We start from the raw sequence: 26,437 nt of genomic DNA, 5'->3' as shown, positions 1-26,437 counted from the left end.
CTCCCAAAACTGTTGTTTTTGCACTTTGGAAAAAGCTGTCAAAAATGCTGAAAATGCTGTCGGACCAGGGCGCCCAGAAGGGACCAGGGCGCCCAGCGCCCCTGTCCTGGCAGGACCAGGGCGCCCCACGCCCCTGTCCTGGTCTTTTGCACTGAAATTTGGTGGAAAGGTCTGTCTCAGTCTTCTCTCTCCGGATCTGTATCCTACGGCGTCGTCCGAATCCCGAAACCTGCAATAATATCTGAAAAGGGGGAAGGGCGGCTATATAGGGTTTTGCCTTAGTCAAACCCCCGCTTCGGTGATTTCCACCTCCACGAATAGCCAAGTTGTTTTGTAAAATGTATTGTGTGTGCAGACCTAGTGTGTGTGCAAGGTCCAAAATGCAAGAAAGCAAACTAGAGCAACCTAGAAAGTAAACCCTAATTGCTTGTAAATGATAATGCAAATGCTCTAAATCAAGATGCAATGTGATCTAAAGCATGAATAAATGATATATCAAAGCTTATGTAAGGACATGAAAACAATATGAAATCATACCCAACCCTCAAGGGAGGAGTACAAGCCAATCTTCAGTCGGTAATCTCCTATTGTTCTTCAATGTCTTCCAAGCCCTAATTGGATGAATGAAAGAATTTGATAGATGCTTGATAGAATGATGTTGAATGTTGTTGAAGTCTTCAAAGATCTGCTCTTTCGCTGCATATGAGGTCCTTGAAAGCCAAAAATCGGATCCTTTCCAATGAGGAAAGAGAGCTTTTATGTATGAAACCCTAGGTTGTAAATTCGTATTTTGGCCGACCTAGAGATTGAATATCCCGCCAATTTCTTGGGGTTAAGCTTTATTTTATGATTGGATCGTGCTCCCAAAATTTCGGGAAAAATGTCCGGGACCATGTTGCACGAGCGCCATGGTCCCGACAACTTTTCACCAAATTTTCAGGGCCGTCAGATATGATGATTTTAGAGAGAATCCCGAAGTTACAGGTGATTTCGAGATGTTTTGACCCCCGAAATCAAGCCCCCAAGTTCAAAATAGGACCTAATTAGGGTTTTTGATTAAATGATGTATTAGAAGAATAAAATGAAAGGGGCACACTTTAATGAAAGGGCCCAACTTTATGATATGGGAGATGATAAAATAGGACCTTAGACCTAATTAATTTAATTAATTAAGTGCTAAAGGGGAAATGCAATGCAAAATGCAAAATGCGCCAAGGCGGGTGCTAAACTAGGTGTGAAATTGTACCACCCTAGCAAGTGCGTACAATTTACGACGCTACACTTATAACCAATACATGATTTACAATGTAATTGTAGTCAATTGTACTTGTCAAACATGCATAAAAATGGTTGGAGCCTCCATGTGGATATACATCTTCCTTTGATTAGGAGAACATGGGGAAATACATCTTCCTTTGATTAGAAGTATTGGATATGAGTACCCTTATCATTTTGGTGTTATTGGATGCGATAAATGTATGGTTGTATATCATTGTGAGAATGTGAAGGAAGAGTGGGAAATATTGAAGAATGAATATATGTGTTAAAATATTGAATCTCTTTAGTTTATTTTTCCCCATTTTGGAGTGTTGTCCCCTCTATTGGGAATTAGTCCTCACATAGGTTTATTAGAATTATTATTTGTGATGAGTTTGTTATAATATCACATATATAGGATAATATAATATTATTAGTTGTACGAGACACTATAGATATGTGAGTTGTAAGAACTCATAATTAGAGAGTGATTCCTATAATATAGGAGATCAAACTCCTATATAAGTGTGTAATATATTGAACGAAATAAGATATTGAAAAAGAATAATTATTTATCATGTGCACTATGAAATCCAATATGGTATTAGAGTGGAAATGGGTGTAATTCTCTCAGGGAATCCCCGGGAAAATGAGAGTGCCTGAGATGTAATTTTTGTAGGATAGCATAGTTGATAGTGTAGGAGAGTATTGATTTATGTGTGTGTTGTTTAGTTGTTTATTGTGCATTGTTTTTTTGTGTGTCCTCTGTCACTTTGAGAAGAAGACGAATATGATGACAAACTGCATATTGATGATATTGGGGTTGTACATATGCGTAGACACCATGGTAGGAGACAAATACGCAGAGGTATTTTTGGTGCACAAAAATGAGATAGCATTGGCGTTGATTTCTCTAATTTGCTTTCTTCTGCTTGTAATTTGTGCACAATCTTAAGAAGGGTTTTGATCTTTAATATCATGGAGTTTTTTAGGGTCTCTCTTCAGCATTGTTCCTATGTGTGGGTGATTGTAATTATGAGGTTGTTAACTCCTCGGTGAAAATTGATAGTATGTACCTGCAAGATTCTATTCACTAATCTCGACAAGTTCAAAGAGATGAACAACAAGGCTTGTTCTTTGACCAAGATGCTTGGGGATAAGGAACCTATGAGAGAAAATGCGGACAAAAGGAGATTTTGAGAAAATATTTAGTGAAATTTGTGTTATCAATAACTCATTTAATGTACAACCATGGGAATCTTGTTTTCCATCATTGCCGGAGTCAAATTGGCTTGAATATATTGCCTCTAGGGGAGGTGCGAAAAGGTACAATGTTGCAGATGCGATTTGGAAGTTTTTGTCTAAATGTTTTGCAAGGACAATGGTGTACATGGTCGTTGTCGATGTTTGCACTACATGTCCACGACAGCACAAAGAATCTATGATGCTATTTGTGTTTGGTTCTATGTCTTGTATAGCATAGCAAGAAGTGTCATGCCTAAGCTATTTTTTTCAGGTGGCAAGGAAGTAGGTGTTATGCCAAGATGGTTGGTGCAAAGTTGGATGGGTATTATGGTCTTGGCTATATTGGCAAGTATCTCATGGACATGTGGTAGTAGCTATATTGATGTTTTGTTGATAGTAAACGTGTGTCTATCATAGCGATAAATCTCATGCGTGCCATTTTTATAGGGTGTCTTTCTCCCATTGTTTCACATATGGGACAACTCCATCAGTTGTGAGAACCATTTTTATAAGTGAAAATTTCACATTGTGGGGATCTTCACTATTCTATTTTGTGTTAAATTGAATAAAGTCAAGGGTAACTTCCAATGGTAGTGGAACTTTACTAAGTTGTTAAGAGTTTGAGTGGCAATGGTCAACACTAGTGGCTACACTTGAGAACATTGTAAACATTCCCCTATTAAGTTTGAAAGGTGGAGAATATGGTCATCATTGATGTTGTGAACAGTTGTATAGGAGAGCAGCTGGCTATAGAGATCCTCTGATTGCTAGACTTTGTGGAAGTGTGGTCATCCAGTGATAAGTTCACTTGAAGTGAAAGAGAGATCAGTTCTCGTATGCAGGTGATCATGTGCAGCAAGATCCAAATAAAAGTATGTGTTGGCATATGATTATGTTTCCACTTCATTTGATGTGATTTCTCCCCATGGTCACACTAAGGGGGGGTGTTGGGAATTAGTTCTTGCATGGGATGATCTTGTTATGATATCACATATATAGGATATACTATTATAAGTTTTACGAGAGATTATAGATATGTGAGTTGTTAGAACAACTCATATAATTGGAAGTGGTTCCTATAATATAGATCAAACTCCTATATAAGTGTGTAATATATTGAATGAAATAAGATATTGAAATAGAATAATTATTTTATTATGTGCACTTGGCAATCCAATTCCCTCATCTCCCCTAATTTGAATCTTGAGGAAGATTTTTGTGTTGTTGAATCTTCTTGGCTTTTGTGGGTGTTATTTTGTGAGTCTTGTGTTTGAATAAGAGCGGTTGTCTATATTTTCTTGTCGTGTGTGTGTTTGTGTTTTGGGTTTCCTAGAAGGCCTCCTAGCTCTAGTGTTGGTTGTGAGCAACCCTATGGTTGGGAGGTGAGCTTCCCATTGGCTTGGAAAATATATTTGTGTTCTTAGGTAATGTTTAAGGTATTGCAAATTATATAAACATGGATAGTAATCATGGTGAATTTGTGTGCAAGGTACATTGATCAATTCACCACTCCCTAGGATGATATTAGTTTTGCAATTTGATTGGGGAGTGTTCCAATGCCAAACTTCAAGTCTAATGTTAACGTGTTTGTCAATGCAACGACATAATCCTACTATGAATGTAAAAAGTGATATCATCTCCTAGTGTGTTATAGTCTTTCCATTTTAGTAGTCAATTTTTGTTAAAACCACCTATTGTGACGTATTCATACATTACCCTAATTTTTGCTTTCTAGGGTTAGTTTTCTTTGCTTAGTTGTCTGGTTTTGGATATTAGCCTTTGCATTGGAGAGTTGCCAGAGAGATCATTAGGATAGCAGGCTCTACTTGAGTTGAGGTTGGTCAGTAGGTGGTCCAGGTCAGGGTCTCTTTGAAAGTCTTCTCTAGGTCAGGCCTTGCTCTAGTCTTGGGGTTATGCCTTGATTGAGTTTACAAGAGTCTTTGCATTAGAGCCTTGTTTGATACCAATTTTACCCTTCGAGGAGCAAAGGACATGAAGTTTGAGCTTGAAGGCTTGAGAGTTGCGTGAGGAATTTGAGCTAGATTGTCAAATTCGCTCTTGACCCTTCCAAAGGGACAAGAGCGAAATCTTCCTTAGCTCCCTTTGATTCATATTTTGGACAAAACCTTCATCCTAGGGCATGGATTGGAGGGAAAAAAGTTGAGTTCACCTTTGTAGACGCCTTGGACAAACTTAGACATGGAAATTTGGGGAAAAGGTCAAGATTTGAGCCTAAAAGACAAATTTCGCTCTTGACCCTTCCAAAGGGTCCAGAGCGAATTTCCTTTGATCTCCTTGTTTAGGACAAAATCTTTGGCGTGGTTGAGGCAAGGTTGATTCATGCGGGCCTTGTGAGTTGCAACCAAGTGAGGTGAGGTTCTATGAGTAATTTGTGCAAAAAGAGAAATTTCGCTCCTAACCCTTTCAGAGGGTCCAGAGTGAAATTCCTAGATAGGTTTATCTTTCCAAAGGTACCTAAGCGAAATTGTTAAGATGCACGTTTCATTCAACGTTTTGACTAGGCACTTCCTTAAGGTGATCTATTAGCATCTCTTGAGGTGAGAATAATGTGAATAAGGGTAAAGTTTGAATGTTTGAGTGATATTTAAGACTAATTCCTCAAATTCGCTCCTGGCCCTTCCAAAGGGTCCAAAGCGAATTTCCTTATATCTCCCTTCTTGGTCCAAATTTGCCTCATAAACCTTATCCCTATGGCATAGTTGAGAGAGTATTGATGTGTGCAACAAAGTCAAGTGATGAGAAGGTCAATAATTTGGGCATAATTGCAAATTTTGCTCCTGACCCTTCCAAAGGGTCCAGAGCGAAATTCCCTAAATGACCTTATTTCTTCACTAAGGACATCAAATGGTGGTCATGCATGGCAGAGAAAAGGATCAAAGATCAAGTCTAAAGCAAAGCTAAGTGAAAAAGGATGATAATTGAGCCAAATAAGAGCAATTTCGCTCTTAACCCTTCCAAAGGGTCCAAAGCAAAATTCTTTCTAATCTCCTAGCCCTTCCAAAGGGTCCAGAGCGAAATTCTAAGGAAGACTCTCAATTTCACCTAGTGCACTAAATAAACCTTGTTTTGATAGCAAATTGACTTGATGGTGATGGGAGGAGGTATAGTAGGTTAATTTCAAGGCAAAGAAAGGATGAATGGAAGATGAATTGCACCTAGGAAGAATTTCGCTCCTGACCCTTCCAAAGAGTCTAGAGCGAATTCTCCTAAAACCTATATTTCTTCCTTGTTCAAATCAAAGGTTTTGTTCCTAGGACATGGTTGAGGGGGGGTTGATATATTCTTGCCTTAGGAAGTGAATTGAGGTGAAGGCAGTGATGAATTTGAGCCAAGAATACAAATTTCGCTCCTGACCCTTCCAAAGGGTCGAGAGCGAAATTCCTAAAACCTCTATTTTGCTCCATGTTTGAAACCAAGATCTTTGTTCCTATGGCATAGTTGAGGGAAGATTGATGTATTCTTGCCTTGAGAAGAGATGATGAAATTTGAGCTAAAATGCAAATTTCGCTTTTGACCCTTCTAAAGGGTCCAGAGCGAATTTTTCTTGAGGTCCAAAGTGAAGTCCTTCTTTTAGGCCATTTTGAGGGTCAAATTAGTGATGTCTTCATGAGAGAAGGATCGAAAGGTGAAAATCAATGCAAATTGAAGTGAAAGGAAGAAATTCGCTCCTGACCCTTCCAAAGGGTCCTGAGCGAAAATTTCATTATAGGGCATGTCCCTCCAAGGGGTCCAGAACGAATTGCATCCTAATGCCTTCTTGTTGATGATTTAAGGTAAGAAATACTATGTTAGAATGAATATGTCATGTGTTCTTAATCATCTTTTGTTTGTTTTGCAGATCGACAAGACCGGGTTAGAAGGAAGAACAGACAAGGAGGACCTATTCAAGTTTCGTCATCATTAGAGATGCCTCAAATGCATGGAGGACTCAAAGAAGACTCAAAGTGCTAAGGACTTCAAGTGTTCAAGGAGTTGTAAGCTATCCTCGAGATCTTCATTCTACCACATGGAGAAACCACAAGATATCAGAAGAAAGATCTTATAAACATTACAAGAGAGATATGCTACCAGAAAAGGAGTTACTTGACCGTGAAGAGGCATCATCAAACACAGGGGAGTCAAAGAGAGGTATGTCATCCATCAAGTATATCAAGGACGAAGGAGGATCAACCAAAGCCAATGCAAAGGTACATTGAAGAAGCAGATAGTTTCAGAAGAGTTAATCAAAGTTAGCTTCTCATCACCATCACATTGAATATCAAGAGATGTGACATTCCTTGATTAAGCAAGTGCCAGACAAGGTGGCATCCCAATCACTGTTCCTCCAGTCAGATAGGTCCACATCAACATGTCCAAATTCAATGTACCCGACTCACCAGTGATGGCACAAACTTCAAGGCACCTACCCCGATTTCCTATTTGTCCATACTCATGAAATGTAATTTTCTCATTGGCTAAAGGAGTTTGTTGTAACAAACCCTAATTAGGGTTTTCTATCTTGTAATCCTAGCCATTGATTGTAAATCAATCAGAGCCATTGAATTGTAAAGAGCTCCCTATATAAAGCTTTGGCTCTTCATTTGTAAAGGTTAATAGTTGGTTAATAGAGGTTAGACTAGCTAATAGTCAATAAAATAGAATAGCAAATAGAATAGCAACTAGAATAGAATAGGAGGAAAAGGCAAGAAATTGTTGCCTAAATTGTAAATGAACTCCATTTTCATTGAAGTTATGGTGAAATGTGTCGTTTCTTTGCAATATGCATGGTCTCTTGTTGAATCTTCATTTCAGATGGTAAATAATTAGAGTGAATGAAGGAAGTTATTGAATGCACTCGTGTGGAATCTGCCTAGTCCAAACCACTAGCCTCTTGTTGATTGTAAGTGCGCCCTGCATGGTCAACTGGCATAGAATGAGCTTAATTTCAAGTCGTTACGCATCTATTGTTCATACATTAACTTGAATGGTGATCAGTGTCTGATGATGTACGATTTAAATATATTCGAAGCATCCCTTAGTAGATTGCACTGAGTTGGTGTCGGATTGTTCAACCTGATGGTGAGACCTAGCCCATAGGACTCCACTTAGTCATTCATCCATCTTCTTGCATTCTAGGTCTCATATTAGATTCTCTAACCCTATGCTTTGGCCATTTCTTTATCTTCCAGCTAGTAGATAGGATTCAAGTTCCAGGAGATTAAACTCTCAGGCAGTCAAATGTAAGTCCCCTCGTGAATCCAGCATAATCACATCAGACCAAATTGAGCTTATCCACACGTAGAGACCCTGCATACCAGAACCTTGGAGTTGCCTCGATTGAACCTTAGGCAAAATCTTCAGCATTCGGGGAAACTTTGTTCAAGAGAGGATAAGATACCTTGGTATTTTATTTTGTGTTCGTATGTGCATAAAAGACACATCAACACCACCCTAGTAGGAAGAAAAATTAGTATATAATTTATATCATACATTAGAATGAGATCATCATAATCATTATTAATTTACTAATACAAGTTTAATATTATGAAACTCCTAATGCCAACTTTATACTAAAACCAGTTAAGCATATTCCTTGTCATAACCAGAGGTTTGACCAAAATGTAACCGGCATATACTTGTGGCTAATAGCAACAATCATGTTTAATGGTTTGATCTCGAAGATCCTCTTGATAAGTATGCTTAGTACCTTGGGAGATCATCTTAGATATAATATTCTTAATAGACACTAAATTGTGATTATTACCATATTATTTATTATTAAAATAATTCCAACTGAAATAAATAAATAATCACTATTTAAAAGCTTATTCAATTGGAAAAAATATTATTAGCTGATTGCAATTTTTTCATTTTTCTAATTGTTAGCATTTTAATTTGTCTTTTGTGAGACAAAACAAAATGTAACAAAGTCTACAATAGAGCTATTCTTCAAATTATGAGGAGAAGCTCCTTGAGATCGAACTAATCTAAATAGACCCTAACACTAAAACTATAGACAAGATATACAAGTATGAACACTATAAAAGATTTCATTGAGGGAGGTTTGCATAAAAGAAAATGACTTAAGTTGCTATGTTTTTCTCCTATATGTATCCACCAAACTATTAACAATCATGCCTTGCAACAAGATTTTCAAATATTAAGGAAAAAAACTATCTAAACACAAACACAACTTCCTATTGACTAAAATAAAGACTAGTATTATGCTGCAAACAAGATTTGAAGAAATGTCAATTTGAACAAACACATGATTCCAAGAATTGAAAGGCTACATTGCATGCAAAGCTACAACCTAGATGGACAAATATCATCAATACAAAGCCTAAATCCAATTTATAAAATTATAATCATAGGTTCCACAATAACTTCAGTTAATTAACAATTTCTGCAACATAAGCTTCCCTTCCAAGTATCATTTATTAAAAATTCCTGTGCCCAAAGCACTTATTTATAAGTTAAATTGAATAGCTCCAGGGATTTGGGAATAATTAAATATCCCAAAAAGATTGTTTTAAAGAAAACCTATCCTAAAACAACCTAAAATAGGCCCCCCGTCAACTGCTCAGAATAGAAATGATAAGAAATGACAATCAAGTGATATATCTACTACTAAAAATAGCAATTAGCATGATTGCCTATGATTTTAAAGAAACTTTTGATCTGAAATCTGTGAATCCTCCAAATATTCTAAAGAAAATTAAAACCCTAGCACCACAAATCTATAGACAACTTCGTCAACCTGAACTCATGTTCCCCACAAAATAGAAAAAAAATTAGAGTTCCAAACTTTATATTCTTTGTCAATGATCAAAAACTATCATGAGACAAATCATCCTGTACTTACTGGATACCTTAACTACCTATCCATCCATCAACTGAGAAATACTTCCTAGGATTTTGTCAACACTGAAAACTGAAGATGAAAACAATACCCTCAAAAACTTTAGAAGCCCCTCTTTGATCTTGTCACTCATCTTCAAATCCAAGATATTTACGTGACCAAAAAGGGCATCCCATTAACCGTGTGAAGCATTCCACAACACCTAGGCTTCCTATCACATGCCCATGCAACTCCATTGCTGAAAAGTGACATCTTAATTTCTGTCCCAAGGTTTTAAGATGGAAAAGTTGAACAATCAGCCTGCAGGAAAGTAAAAACAGCCACTTGGGAAGAGAAGAAACTCAGTCCACAACCGTGTAGCAGTAGGAAAAAGGCTATAAGAAAGGAAGAATGGGAAGGGATACCACTGAAATCCTTTTTAGCACTATTGGTCTTGATAACTGTAATATTAAAAACTAAACTCCTTCACAAGAGCACAGAAAATATCCTTAACGTATACAAAAATAACAGGAAGCCTTGTTTCTGTTCTGAATATCAAGGGTGAATTGTTTTCCGAATTGCAATGGTTAACAACATTCTTCTACAGGTGTTCGATACAAGATTTAACCCTTGGTTTTTGCTTTTAGGCCAACTGAAGATTTTGTCAGAAACTAGGAGTGGCATTGCCAAGGGAAAAATGCAGCTCTTTTGGTGTTTTCAATGCTTGGCCATCAGCAGAAGGTTTCGTGGGTTTTGCCATCTAAAATACGCACTTAGACTTAGGCGTATTCATTGCTTAAAAGATAGGCACAAATCACTAATGTGTTTGGCATTTTGTAATTGACTGGCAGAATTAACTCATGGTTGAACCCACTAACATGTGTGACTAGGTGGAGAAATGTCATGCCCCCACCAAGTTAAGGAGATCACAGCATTATGAAACTCAAAATTGCTGCCTTTAACCTAGGCTAAGGAAATAAAATGGCAGCGACTCTACAAAGGGGCCGATTAAGATTAATTAAAGAACATCATTTGAGTAATGTCCCCTACTAGATATAGGCCTGTTTAATAGTAATTAATCTTATATTGGATGAGTGTAGCCTTGGAAGGACAACCTGCACCTAAAAGGAAAGGCAAGCACCTACATACATGTTCAATTATAATTAGACTTAATTCATTCTAATGCAAAAATAGATAGAAATGGTATATGAGACATGAGAGGGGTTGCACGGGTCCGTTGTCTACCAAGCCCAAGGAATGGTTGCTTGTAACCTCCTTGCTAGACTTGGCAGCCCATGTTGTTTGCCCTTCAAGCCCATTACCCATACACACAACATCTTTTGAGTTCGGCATGGTGAGTGCAATCTGGTTCCTTGACTCCAAGGGTCCTTATGACCACTTGTGAGCCCCTCGTCACCACTGGATTACACCTCAAACCTCTTCCCACAAGATGCAGCAAACAGATTGAACCACTTCTTCAAGTGCATACATCTCATATGGAATAAATCTAAATAAATAATGCTACTGTATAAACATATCCAGTTTGGAGTCGATTGTTTCAAATATTTACTTATAGATATGTATCATATAACTTATCATATAAGGCTGTTGCGTACATCAATCCCTGGTTCTGCAGACTTAACTAATATGATTGGTGTTGATGCTAGGTTGCTGGTATAAGTGATGCCACATACCTGGCCATATGTTGTTTGCAACTATAAGTCAATTTCACTGGATGTTTGAGAGCCAGACTTATCACTGTCCTTTTTTGTAGTTGGAACGATTGTCTTATATACTATTCAATGGCAATGAAAGTCATGTTGCAAAAGATATGACTCTTGGCTGTTCATAACCACCACTTTCCTTGCACCCTTTCACATCTATTAGCCACCAATTATGCTCTTAATTAATTTGCTGTCATATGATAATAAACCATGCATTCCAGGAATCGGTTAGATTACAAATTAATCAAATTATCATTAACACTATTTACGGTTTGGTGTTTGTCTTAGACGGCAATTTTTATCTCTATATATATTTATTTTATGCTCCCTTGGGTCTGCTAATGCATATTCTCATTTCACAATAAATTAATATATTATCATAGAATTCAGACTGTTGTGTGAATGATTGTAACCTTGCTTGTATTATTCTTCTTCTTGTTGATCGATATTATTCTAAACGTAATGCCATGTCCTTGTACTAAGAACAAGGATGTTGCTGCCTGTACCTTAATAACAGCTCTGATCTGGTCTGATCCATGGTGATGTCCCTGGATGCTTTTGATTCTTTTCCTTTATATCTCTCAATGGGAGGGAGAGGTCACACCTCTTCATCATATATCCCCTTTGGCAAGAGACACCATTAGCACCCTTTGGAAGAGTGCAACTCTGCCCTTTGAAAGGGACACAACCTTTCACAATCAGTTCTGCACTTCTTATTTAAATCAGATCTGCACTTCTGATTCCCAGACAATACAATTACAAAGGCCTTTGCCTTTTCTTATTTCCTTATTCCATTATTTCTCCTCTCAAATCTATTGTAAACCAAATCACTGACTTCTCACAAGTCTGTCATGAATTCTTCATATAAATCTGAAACAAGTTCTTTACTTAGTCTACAGTTTACTCTTTTATTACTGATTTCTGGTGCATTAGTATTACGTATCCTACTCTCCCTTTTATACCTCATGTTTGAGGGAGTCACAACTTTTCATTCCATCTCTTTTGACCATTCATTAACTTAATTAAATTTTAATCATATTTAACTATTTTCTTTTATATTTTAATTTTTAATTTTATTTTTATTCTTTTGAATTTTAATTTTATTATTATTTACCATTAAATTCTATTCCAAAGTGGGGACATTACAATTTGGTAGCAATTCCCAATTAACATTAAATCAAGCATATCAAGGCAGCACTTAACTATGAATGGGTGTAACTCTTGCAAAGGCAATGGTTTGATGAAGAAGTGTGACTCCCTCAAATTGGAAGATATAAAGGGGAGAACATTTTGTTTGAGAAAGGCATCAAATCAGAAAATTAATTCAAACATCACTCACCCATAAAACCATTCAAGCATCATTCAAATATTGACTTGTCAATCCATCAAGAGATATTAATCAGCAAAAGCAATCAGCAATAATCTAGTAAATACATTGTAATGTCCCCTTTCTAGGTGACAGGAGAAGAGCAGTGGGATGGTCTATTATTTGGATCTCGTAGGTTGGTAGTGGTGGATAGAGACTCACACAAGGTATTCAATATCCGGAGTTGGTGTTTCAAGCAGTTTGTGGGCCATTGGGAGCAGTTCCTTGATTTTAGGGAGATTCCCTACTTTTTAGGAGGTTGTGGCAGTTTCCATATTTGAGGTTCCACGGGATCATACCATGGTTTCAGTTTCAGGAAGATTGGTTGTGTTTCCTAGTTTCTAGGAGCATCCCTAGATTTTAGGGATGGGACTATCAATTGGCCCATCTTGTCCGGCATCAGTCACAGACAGGTTACAAAGTCAGATTCATGTTTGGTTGGTTATTTTGGGCTATTATTGGATCTATGGAAATGTTTTAATATATTTAAATATTTCTTAAGTTAGCGATTAAATAAATTAAAATAAGGCTATGTATATAGCCATTTCGGAGTAATAAGGGGTTTTTGGCTTCATCTAGTTTGATATGCCTATGTGTTATAGCTCGTTGGAAAGGTCTTGAACTTTGCTACATGATTCTCACCTCCCGGAGTCTTTTTGGATGCTTGAAGCTATTTATTCACAATAAAGTGACATTTTTCTATAGTTTGATGCCATAATTGGGAAAGTATCACTTTAATTATAAAGCGCAAGCTTTATTATTCTTTAGGGTTTGATTTGCAAAGGGAAAGGAGTTATAAGGAGATGAAAACCTAACTGATAGCATCTTTGATCATTTTGAAACTTGCGAATTTGGGAATTGCTCTGGAAGAGTGATTTTGGTCAAGGACGCAAACCCCAGGTTTGAGCTTGCTGGGACGTAGCCCTCAGCAGGAGTTGACAGTGGATTCATCCAGGATTGCACAGAGATTGTCAGAGGTAGAAGACACATCTTCTTGTCCCGAAGATTCAACGTGCATATTGGGGGTTTCAACAAGGCGACTAGTCTATTTTAGTTGGCACGTGATTTGCAGCAGCTTCCACGTCTCCTTTGCAACCACGCCTTGTTTGTATGTTGGCTTGAAGGGTTGTATTCAGCTTATTTGGTCTTCCTTGTTCATTGCCAGTAATATTCCTCCATCTAGCATCAATCCAGATTGAGAACAGCTCCAAATAAATGTATGGATTCTTGCTGAATACAAAACTAGGTTATTTGCCTGGTATGATTTGCAGTATTTTCAGATTGCTTAAGTGTCCTTACATATGAACATTGTTTACTGTTTTATTTCACAGTTGTTGCTATTTATCAATTACTTTACTTATAACATCAAAACCCAAAAAGAAACAATCCCTTTCTGCAACTTCTGTCTATTCTATAAGATCACAGGAAAATTACAAAATATAGTATGTTTAATTAAGAATTTACAGCAGCAACAGCAAAAGGATCCATTTGGGATCTTTCATACATCAAGCAATCAGTTTTGAACTTGAGGAAGTATCTTGCAAATAGGAAGGAAAAAATCCCTTCCAAGTTCACAAGAGGATAAGGATGAAAACCCTCCAAAGTGGACTAAGAGTTGGAAGGCCGAAAAACCTTTCATGCTCTTGGCAAGTTAAGGATGAAAACCCTTGATATTGCCAATGTTGACTTAGGGACAAAAACCTCTAATTCAGCAGATTTGTAAGTATTTCCAAAGATTTCATTATATGATTGAGTTTGAGAATAGTGCTACGATTTATTGATCTAAAAATTATCATAAATTCTTAATCTTCGATAAAACTATCATCATTTTGAGAAAATATTATTGTTTTAAGGCAAAAAACAGGAATATCCAAAAATAGACATTACAAGAAAAAGAACTGTCTTGGGCATGTTTCTTTAAGTGAGGTGAAGGTTTTAATTCACAAAGCTACTACTAGCATGTGCCTGGGAACTTACACCCATTTTTCTAAAACTTGGCTAAAAAATCATGGGTTTTACGGTTACCATCTAAAATGCACACTTGGCAGAATTTACTAACATATTTGCCATTATATCTGATTTTGGCAGAGAAAAACCATGGCTTAGCCATCTAAAAAAGCACACTCTGACTTCCTTAGTGAGGATTCTTAGGACAATCAATTTTTTATCATGTTGGCAGAGAATCAGACAGAACTTGCACTCAGTGTTGCCATTTCCTTTGAAATCCTTCAGGCCTTAGCCATTTCCATAATCCTACTTTACATTTTAGAACAGCTGCACCCTTTAACATTCTGCAAGAGTTGTTAGTTGAAACACAAGACCATGACATGGCAAGTTCACAATTTGACAAGGGGAGACTACAAGAGACTTGAATTAACATGCAAAAATTGATCATTGACTTCAAAACAGACAAGAAGTAGGACAAAAGTTAAATTCGTATGGGTACAACATATATAAAATAAACAATGGGAAGTCCTATTCTAGAAATATATATATGTAGTGAAAGTTCAAGCATTCTTCACTAACCAATTATAATTAACAAATACCATAAAAAGGTTTATTATTACCATTAACCCTTTACCTCCAACAATGCATTTATTGGAGCATGGGCACGTAAAAAATAAACTAATGTGAAAGGAAAGAACTTCGACTAAACAATTTAACTGAAATAATTAACCACTTTACTGGACAGCTAATGTATAAAAGGCATGGCAGCAACATTTAAAAGGTATGGGCTAATTAAAAATGATGTGATAGAAGTTTTGTGGACGTAGAGAGGGTGATGCCTGGAATTGTCAGGTGGAAAAAGCAAGCAATAGAATAGAGAGGGGCAAAAAAGCTTAAAACGGAAACAAAAAAGAGAGGACTTTTACTGGACAGCTCATTTATAGAAGTCATGGCAGCAACACTTAAAAGGTATGGACTAATTAAAAATGATTTTATACAAGTTTGGTGGACAGAGAGGGGGTGATGTATAGAATTGTCAGGTAAAAAAAACAATAAGGAGTGGAATTTTTTTGAGAAATCACAAACAGTGGGTAAAAAGATATAAGAGGAGGATTTGGCTGAAGATACAGGCTGCATTGTCTAGAACGTCTAGGTCACTCCATTTATTCAAAGGAAAATTGAGGTAATGTTTAATCTAGATACATCTCCTTCTCCATTTCAGGAATACGCTAATGAATTTTTTAATTTAAATAAATCTCTTCCTTTGTTTCATGTTTCTTTGTTTATATTTTAAGGTACATTTTGACTTATCGTATCTCCTCATTTCTTGAGGTGATTTCTTAACATAAGATGATTTAGTAAAAATGAAGAGATGGGGTGATAACAGCCTAACCAAAATTATATTCGCCTTGTGACTAACATATATTAGGAATGATGTCTTGACTTACAAGCGGGCAAAATATTAAGGAGGTGATAGTATGACTGAACTTGAGATTACTTACTGAGAAAAAAAGGGTAAGTATGGAACTCATCAGCCCAGACTCTGTTCTCATCCAGCATTTTTATGAGAAACCTGTGTGCAGTTGATAAATGAAGCCTGATAATAGTAATTTGAACCACTGACCATTTAAGCCCAAAAATTGATTAAAGGCTTAGCATATATTCTATTACTGGGGGATTAAGCATATCAAGTGAAATGTTTAAGGTTATGATTTTAGTAAAATGCTCAGGGTTTAATTTATTGTTGTTGGAATAAAGAAGTAAAAATCTGTGATGCATGATTATTATTATATATGGAAGTTAAAAATAAATGAAAAGACTTAGAAAAGTAATGAGTAAACGGGAAGATCTTGTTATTGCAGGTTTCAAGTCTAATTTTCGGCATCTATACAGAGATTTTCTTGAAGACTAGCTATCACAAGAGTTTCCTCCTATCAAAGATCTGATTTCTCAGAAAACAAGGTGGTCCTCTTTCTGACTTTCTATTATTTCAGACCTCGGAGAGTAAGAATCTGAATAAGTCACTTTCAAAGATAGAGCTACATTAAGACATTGTGGAGCCCAAAACAAACTTATCAAACAGTTCCAATTATGTCAAAGATACCATATTGGGTCAGATGAATATCCTTGACATGGATATGGATTAAAGATAAGGGCTGGGAGCAACGTGGCAATAAAATTTGTCAAGAGCAGATTCATTCAAGCTGCCTCCTTTGCCATCATCATTTAGTCCCTTAAATTGGTTATAGCATGTGCCCAACACTACAAGCCTAGCACCAGAAAGATTGTATTTTTTGACAACCAAGTAATTTGTAGATTGGATGCTGAAACCCTTAAATCCAAGTTTGGATTGCAGCTCTATGAAGAGACACAATTTATTGATCTTGAGCATTGCAAGTTTCAATGAGATAACAATGTACAACAATGCCAAAAAGAAGTTGCACAAAAGTGACTCAATGAGACCAAGAGATGCCAGCAGTGTATCAAAGTGATCTCAAAGTAGAACTCAGCCTAATGGCTATGATCACCGTGCTCAATGAGGTAACAAGCCATGTGGAAGCAAGAGATTTCAAAAAGTCAACGTTTTATATATCAACCTTATTTGTGATGCAAGGAAGTACATAGATTGGGCCCATTTGATTAGCAACTCTATTCACTCTCAATTGATGAAGTTCTCTGACACAAAATCTTTCCGTATGATTTCATACATCATCTGTTCTCTAGTGTAGGCAACTCCTTTTACAAGTTTAGAGAAGATTCAAATGAGGATAATTTTGCTAAAGTATGCACAGCTAGAATACCAAGAATGGATGTGACATTTCGAAAAAGTCAATGGCATCTTCATCATGCCGACATTTAGAAACTTGGATGGTGAAAACCATGTCCAAACTTCAGAATAAGCAAGGATGGTTATCACAAAGTGGGTTGACTGGTTCAATCAATTCCCTACTTTCACCTATATCAGAGTTTGTGGATTTGATTCTTATCACTACAAGCTTCCATAGTATCCAAGTAATTAGATTCTTTCAATGTAATATTGCAAGCAATTGTCAGTGGCACAAGAACATTGTAAAAAGAAACACAAGCTAGGAGCTAATTTTGCAGTTCAAAAAGGGCCACCCAAATCTGCTAATGTCATTGATGCTTAGGACCTAAGTGCAAAAATTTCCAATTTCAACCTTAAATATCAGCACAAAGGCAAGTTATTTGATTCGAAGGATACAATGGTAAAAAGACTTCAGACCAAGAATGCACATGTATCTAATGTTGAAGACTTTTGGGCAAATTGCCTTGACAAGCACAAAGCTCAAAGGAGAAGAGTCAGAAGACATAACAAGACGAACTTAGAACAGCTATGGGAGTTCACATCCAAAGAAGTGCACATGTATCTAATGTTGAAGACTTTTGGGCAAATTGCCTTGACAAGCACAAAGCTCAAAGGAGAAGAGTCAGAAGACATAGCAAGATGGCCTTAGAACAGCTATGGAAGTACACATCCAAAGAAGTGCCATATTGGTTAGTTGATAATCATTTGTCATCTAAGATATGCACACATGCATAGTCTCTTTTTCTTTTGGTCCAAAGTTTATGATTAGGTTTGTTGTGACATGTTTGTGGATTGCTGTGGTCTTTTTGTTTGGAAGGATAGTTGCTCATCATCTGAGATCATGCACATGTACACAGTCACTTTTGCTTTTGGTCCAAAGTTTGTGAATAAGGTTACTTGTAACATGACCTTTATGAATTGGTGTGGCCTTTTGTTTGGTAAACTTTGTCAATATGAGAGGAAAACAAGCTATGATGCTTACAACACACACAGTGCACAAAGATAGCAAAACCCATCTAATCTGATGCACTTCTACAACAAAAAATTTTCTATTCAATTCTAGGCTAGCACATGAAGCTAAAAATGAAACATCAAAACCTACATTGTTATTTGTTAGACCACAATCTTAACTCCAATACAACACAAATCCTTGCTAAGAAAGAAAATATTGGTAAACTATTGCATTCATATTCAAAGATTTGTCAAGAACCTAAAACACTGCCACTAGAAAGAGTTATCAATCATTCAATTGATCTAATTCTAATTCTTCCTTTTCCTAATGCTCCATTGTATTGTAAATCTATACTACAAAGTGATAAGATTAAAAGGTAAGCTCAACTTTACCAAGCAAAAGACTGCAACAATCCATAGAGATCACGTCACAAGCGACTTTATCCACAAACTTTCAACAAAAGCAAAAGAAATTGTGAAGTGTGCATTATCTTGGATGATGAACCATTATCCTTCAAACCAAGCAAATATGGACAAGTGCAATATGTCAACTACGAATGTCACAATGAGCTTTTTCTACAAGCTATTGTCGATAATACAATTGACAGAAAAATCATGCGTAAGGTATGCACAAATGACAAAACAAATCGTCACAAGTTGTTGGATATCACAAGTGACCTTATCCACAAACTTCAGACCAAAAACAAATGAGTGTATGCATCTATACTATTTTGGACAGTGAACAACTATCTTTCAAACCAAGAGAATATGAATGGTTGACGGTCAATGGGCAAGCGCAATTTGTCAACTATGGATCTCACAAGTAGATTTTTCTATGAGTCATTATAGATAATACAATTGACTAGAAAATCATGCGTAAGACGTTCTTGAATGACAAACAAATTGTCATGAGTTGTTCAGCATCACAAGTAATCTTATCCAAAAACTTTAGACCAAAAGTAAATGAGTTTGTGCATGTGTTTATTCTCTTGAATGATAAACCACCATCCATCAAACCAAGCAAATATGGATGAGGATGAAAGTCATTGGGAAAGTGCAATTTGTTGTCTATGATTCTTGCAATTAAATTTTGAGTCATTATTAATCATACAATTCATTGAAAAATCATTTGTAAAACGTACTCAAATCAAACAAATTGCCACGAGTTGTAAAAGTGGCTTGATAATGATACATCAAGGTTATATTATTAAGACAACTATTCAACTCATAACAAATTTTAACATCATTGAAATCTCAATAGAAGTTCCTTATGATTCCTTATTAGGAGATTGTACAATCAACAACTTCTTTAACTTATATCACTCAAAATTGTCACGTTCCTTCATTTACAATAATTACAATTTTTTTTCAAGTCTGATAATAATGAAAAGTGGTTAAAGAGAAAAAAGAATGTAACTTTTCTATTGATGAAGAAGATCGACACCACAAAAAAGTTATGGGGTGGTTGTAAGAATAATTTGAAGGTTAAGAACCTTTGGATCGTGCAGCATATTTCTATTCAACAAGTTGTGCATGATTAAAAACATCTACAATCTCAAGGTGAGTATATTTCAACTCATGAAATAGGTGTGTTTGAAGACTAATCTGGTACTCTTGAATTTGAAGATGAAGAGAGGATTCATTTGAAAGTTTGAACAACATCTGCAATTAGTTGAATTGGTAAATATAGTCTTAGACAAACAATTGAATATCTTGACACAATTGAAGCCATCGGATGCTCAAGCCCTACACATAATGTGATGGATAAAAATCATCTTTGAGTGCTAAGGAAAGTTGATCGTAAGTGTATATAGGAATTTAAATTTTTAAATAGTATATCATCCAACAATAAACATCTTTAAATGCTAAGACAAGTTGATCACAAGCATGTATAGGAGTTCAAATAGTACATCATTGCAACCTCAAAAAGCTTCAACTTGATAAATGGAAGTTTGTCGATGGCATCAATCTAATTGTACTCAAACCATGTCTCCATGCCAAAAATCCAACTATCTAGAACCTCAAGATTGCACAAATCATTATAGAGTTTAACATCACATTTCACTTTTGGGGCAATGTCAATGACTTTGTTAGACAATTTTTTTTACCACAACAGCAATCTCAATAAGCCTCTCAATAAAAAACGTGTTAGCCATGTTGTGGAATGAAAACTAGAAAATGAGGGGAAACCTTAAATTAGGTCAAAGAAATTGAATCTAAAAATAAAAGTTTTATCACCTTGTGGTGCTTAGAATGTGCTTTCCAATGGCTATGAAGTAAAAAATTAGATTAATGTGTCAAAAGTTGGAGCACTATTCTCATGACCTATATAGGCAATGGTGGCACCTATGTAGCGTGTGAGGGGCAAAGTGGCGATTGGGTGGAGAACTCAATGGAAAAATGGCACAACACAACACAAATTACTATGACAACTATGGACACATCTCTATATGAACAAGATCAACTCCTAAAAATGATCTACATGACAATTTTGAGGTTAGAAAATCTCACAATGTCGTGAGCATATTATTGTGAAATTAGAAATAGACATCTTTGTTAAAAGAGAATCAAGACATCAAAGTACACACCTTTGATATTCATGCCATTAAGAAGGGAGGGCTCAAGAGCACAATTGATACTCCATCTAGATGCATTAAATGTTGTTTATTTTTTTAATGCAGCATTGATACCATGTCTAAAAGGCTATTTAGATGTCATATTTAGATCTAGTGTCTAGCGACGTATAAGATACCTGCAACAATCTAGCAAGCCCTCAAGGTGGACCCAACATTAACTTAGAGCATGTGGAAACAAGACCAAAAAAAAATTGTGTTGCCAAAAGGGATTGTTTTGCCAAATTGCCACCCTACAAATGGCCTTAAAATCATAAAAAATTATGCCTTCATTATTTAAGCCTCATTGGTATTGTGGATATACTAACAAGTTTTTCAGACAAATCAAAAATTCTCAATGTTTTGGCATTCCATTCATAAGGTGCACCTTAGAAAACTATATAATTGCACAATCAAAGCTACCTCTTTTGGGTATAAAGGGATTGAATTTGAGCCTCTAGTCACTCAAAATACACAAAGCCAAATATGAGAAGCCTACTTAAACAACATAAGTTCATTTCATTGCAACAAAATCTCTCAAGAATAACTTGGAAAATTAAAATATGAAGATTTTTCAATTTATCAGGAAAAAATTGGGTTGAGGGAAAAACTTAGAATTCAATAAAATAAAATAAAATAAAAAAGCAAAGAATCCTAAGTCTAATCCAGAAAACAATTTTTTGAAAATTGCAATTGTTTCCACAATTTTATCAGTCAAAAAATTGGTTTGACTGATTTTATGCAGAAACTTGCTATTGGGCAGAAGGCAAGAAATGACTTATTCCAATTTTTAAAAGATCTCTGCTTCAATGATTTATCTATTACAAGCAATTAGCAGATCAGCATGCATCCCTGCAGATTGAAGCAAGCTTTTCAAAATCTTTTAATATGCAGAATAGTCTAGAGACAAACCCTTTTGTGAAAGAGTAGGCATGGAATGAACTTTATAGTCAAATATATCTCATGATGCAAAGGATATTTGAAGGAAACTGAACATAAGCAATCTCAAATAAAACTAGCACAGAAAAAGCCAAATATATTGAGGAACTGTTAATGTGTTATTCAGCCAAATATATTGAGGAATTGTTAATGTGTTATTCAGCCAAATATATTGAGGAATTGTTAATGTGTTATTCAAGTCTTTTTAGAGAATTCCAACTAAAACGAAGAATTAAGTTGAAATCCAAATTTAATTCTAGAAAAATCTCCATGAGTATTTATCTACTGAATTAGATAGGTCATTTGTCCCCACTCTTTTTGGTCTTTTCCTATTTTCAAATTCTAAATTCTGTGGATTTGCATTCTTTCTTTACACCATGTCTCTTATTTTCAGACAGATACCACCTTGAAAGTAGAAATGGGGACTCTATTTCTTTATACTTGAAACTTAATTAAACAGTAAATCTTTACTCCACTCTTCAGGAATGTCAATGTATTGCTAAGTAATACAAATTTAATTCTAGAAAAATTTCCATCAGCATTTATCTCCTGAATAGATAGGTCATTTGTCCGCACTTTTTTTGGTCTTTTCCTATTTCTAAATTCTGTGGAATTGCATTCTTACTTTACACCATGTCTCTTATTTTCAGACAGATACTACCTTGAAAGTAGAAATGGGGAATCTATTTCTTTTTTCTTGAAACTTAATTAACAGTAAATCTTTACTCCACTCTTCAGGAATGTCACTATATAGGAATGTCACTATATTGCTAAGTAATAAGGTAATTCTTACATAGAATCATTTAGGTTAAAAGTTCATAAATCATTGTAAAACTTTCATTAATGATGATTTGAAAACCATATCTCTGTTATTTCAAGCCAAGGAGTACCTACAAACTACAACATCCCCAAAGATGGAGATCCATGTTCAAATCCCCAAAGTGACATCTTAAGTAGAAATTCCAAGTGGTGGCTTTTCGACTTCCATTGTGGCTTCTAAGTTGAAAAATATTGATTAAATTGAATTAAGTTAATTAAGTTGAATATGTTGATGGTGAGGAGGTCCCCCTTGTGACCTCCACTGGTGTGGGGCCAATCTAAATGATCCCTCCTACCAATCAAAAAAAACACTCTGAAATGTTTTAGAAGTAGAATATCAGGCTTCTATCTGTTCTGTTAAATTATATTTCTGGCATATTTGAGGGTTAAGCATAATCTTCATCCTCTTGACAAATTTATTGAAGCTTTAGTCAAAAAACTAAAAGTCCTCCAAATAGTCTGTAGCATGTTTGGGCTGATGCTAAATGTTAATAAAACCAAAATCATGATAGTTTTAATCTTGGAAAACACTTACTCTACAATTTTCTTGAATATCCATGTACGAGATCCATTAGATTTTGCATATTTGTACTAAGACCTATAGCTTGATTTCAATCATAAATTGATTTGAAACATTAGAATTGATCTCAAACATAAACTAAACTACAACCATGGAAAGATTTAAAAAGAGTTTATGCAGGTTGTACGGCCAATTATATTTTAGAAAACAACTGTAAGAATGCTGAGCTATAGACCGAGATAAAAAGAAAGCATTATTATATGGCATTATAACATGGCTATCCCCTACAGCTGCAAATTATGGAACATGCGCATACCTCCTATCCTCGCCCCGCCCCACCCCCGGAAGAATAAGTGATGCCCATTAAAAGGATTATATATTATACAAACATTAGTTGACCAAGGACAGGACAGTCTTCTCTTTATTTTAGATCATATATATTATACAAACATAAACTGACCAAGGACAAGCAGGCTGTTCTTATTTCCCGTGTTTAACCCGTCTCTAACTGAAAAGAACGTTTAAAAAAATACTTGAATAATAGTTTAAACTTGAAAAACCGGGACATCTGGGTAGATCTGACTTTGACAGATTTCAACCATTTAAAATCAAACATCCAAACCAAAATGGTTGCCAGTATTTTAAAGTTAAACATCAACAAAATTAAAAACAAGGAAGAACACTGTTGTTAGAAAAATATCACCAACCCTAAACTAGAGCACTCCAACTACCACCATAATGTAACCAGCCACGAAACTAAGAACCAAGTAACACAAATCTCATTTACAAACCAGTAGAGGGACTCACTCAAAAATACATTGGGAGCAAAACTTTCCAAAAGGTGTTCATTGCAAATGAAATTGAAGATTAAAAAAACACATTTACTCTTAACCTCCATTTTATTATGAGAATACAATTAGAAGGTTATTTCTACCTGAAATCTTAATCAAAGACAAACTAACAGACCATAAAGAAAATATTTTAAAACTATATGTTCAAAGAGACGATCCTCTAAACAAGTAAATGAACTTAGATATCCTACAATTCATTTTGGCATAAAAGGCATTCTACAAATATATATATAGAGAGAGAGAGAGAGAATATTAAATTAGTATCTACTTTTTGTTTATCGGTAAAACAAAAACAGATCGTTATATAATTATACGTGGACACAAATACACGTTGATATGGTCTCTTGCTTATGTTCAAAATCGTTAAAAATGTCTTTAAACTAGAACCTAACTGGAATCTTCATTAACTGAAAGACTTCCACGAGAGTTCAGAGAAAAAGGGAAATGGGTGCATAAAGAAATCAGTGAATTGAAACCTTATACTCGGTGGCACAACAGTAAATACCTGAAAATCTCCTGTATCAACCTTCCCCTTAAGGGATGGTGTCTGTCACTGTGCCATGCCCTTCTAATGCATTCGTATGGCCTTGGCCCTGGCCTTGGCATTATTCTCTATATTCCCCGGCTCTCTCTGCCTACAATTTCCCAACTGCGCCAATAACCTCAGAGCAAACGTACCCAATACTCTTAGCGCAATGCAGAACCCCACCAATGAGGCAGAAATGCAACTTGTCTATATTTGGCAGTGCAATGCCAATTGGGTGTTGTCAGAAACCAAATTGGAAGCGCCCCAAATTCCGAAACATAAGAACGTATACTGAATTCACTGGTGTGGTTTACAACTTCAGTGTACAACCAGGGAAGAAAAAGAGAAATTGCTCAGGCTTTGGTCATTATCCACTCTCTCTCTCTCACTTCCTGCCTCTGATATGACTCAAATCAAATCCAACTGAGATGACAGGAAATCAGATTTCATGTGGAGGAGCTTCGCTTCATAATGAAGTACACCCTTCCTCAAAATCTCATGGTCCCCCATATCCCCCAATTCGCCCCTCACCCCATTTGCCTTTCATGGTGGGACAACAAATTTTTCACTGTCAAAGGTCCTTCATCAGATTGTGGACCAGTCTACTTTTTTCCTAGCTCTATAGTTTGAAATAGCTACACCTCCAGCTTTTGTAAAATTCATAACGATACATATTTCTCTTTCAATGTGGTAAAAAGGTCGCACTATCAATACTTTTTATGTATATAAATCGTTTTTTCAACTTGTTTATGTGTGTCTCTCTAAAGTGGATTTCTCCTATGCCTTCCAATAGGGGACTAAACAGCTTGGAAGGCTCGCCACTTCTCCCTAAAGTGACAAATATAGAGGCATATGATGCAAGTGGCCTGCCTTATAATAGAGGTTGAAAGGCCTTGAATACTTCAAGAGTATAAAGGGCCCCACTCTAATTCTCTTTTATCTGCAATTGCACTTATGCCAACATATTTGTCCCTTCATGCATGCTACTTGGGATGCATATTCATGCATTCGTGGCTTTCCATTCAAATTACCTTTTTCTAAATTCAAACCATAGTGTGCTTATGCATAAAACATGTTGTTTTTACAAAATAGAATTTAATAATAATTAAAATCTTAAATACATAACTAACTGTTTTTTAAAATGTCATAGATTATTTGGTATCTAGTGTAGTTATGTTGTCTATTATGGATTAGGGAAGGTCATAGGATTTCCATTTTTTCTTCAATCATAAGATCTTTATTCTATTTTCTTTTCTTTTCTTCTAGTCTTCGTGTTAAGAGGACAAATCCACATGAAGATTTGTTTAACTTCACGTAGTGGCATCTATATAACTATGAACATGTCTTCATATATGTTGGTATATTGTATGAGTTCAATTATATCTTCTAAAATCGTGCAACTTATACCTATAATAAAAATGGGTATTCGAATGGGTGGTTTCTCAAGACATCTTTGAAAGTTTATATTGAGGAGGATCAATAAAACCTCCTTGATGATAATCAAATATCATCAAAATTTTACAAGATCAAAGAAAGAGATGCATTGGGAAATGTGCAAAAGTATAAATGCTAGGTGAAAGGAAAGCATCTAATCTCCACACAAAACAACACTGAATACAGTTTTTAAAATCCACAAAATACAATGGATTTTTGCATCAAATCTTAATGCTCTACATCTCCATTGTTGTTAAACCACAAAAAAATTTGACGAAAAAACATTGTGTTTTGCACATTTGAGAGATTTTGTGGAGTGCCATTTTGTGTGGAAATTTACCTATATCAGTGAAAAGTGAGTGCAACTATAAATAGTATATAATAATAACTCCCATAACGGTTCTAATGTGTACAACTACTTAATTTTGTTAATCATTGCTATGTATTGCTACTCTCTTGTTGATTCTTGCTTCTTGTGGGCACTTGTGTGTTTATGCAATTGATTCCTTATTTAATAAGTAGAATATGGTTATTTGTGGTAATTTAGACACAAAAGAGTATAGTCATGCATAGTGAAG

The 26,437-nt window shown here is 35.7% G+C and overlaps 1 protein-coding gene across 1 annotated transcript in view; it reads right to left on the bottom strand.

Moving 5' to 3' along the window:
• LOC131079139 (uncharacterized) overlaps positions 1–25,209 on the bottom strand; it is a 46,215-nt gene extending 21,006 nt beyond the window's left edge. Inside the window, exon 1 of the mRNA XM_058017031.2 lies at positions 24,405–25,209. Within this exon, the coding sequence (XP_057873014.2) occupies positions 24,405–24,505 (101 nt within the window). The 5' untranslated portion in view covers positions 24,506–25,209. The remainder of the gene's footprint in view (positions 1–24,404) is intronic.
• Positions 25,210–26,437: the final 1,228 nt, after the last annotated feature.

The sequence above is a fragment of the Cryptomeria japonica genome, chromosome 10 (genome assembly GCF_030272615.1).
Source record: "Cryptomeria japonica chromosome 10, Sugi_1.0, whole genome shotgun sequence".
In the NCBI taxonomy this organism is placed as follows: Eukaryota; Viridiplantae; Streptophyta; class Pinopsida; order Cupressales; family Cupressaceae; genus Cryptomeria; species Cryptomeria japonica.
The sequence above is the reverse complement of the archived record's forward strand: the minus strand, read 5'-3'. Positions and strand labels throughout refer to the sequence as shown.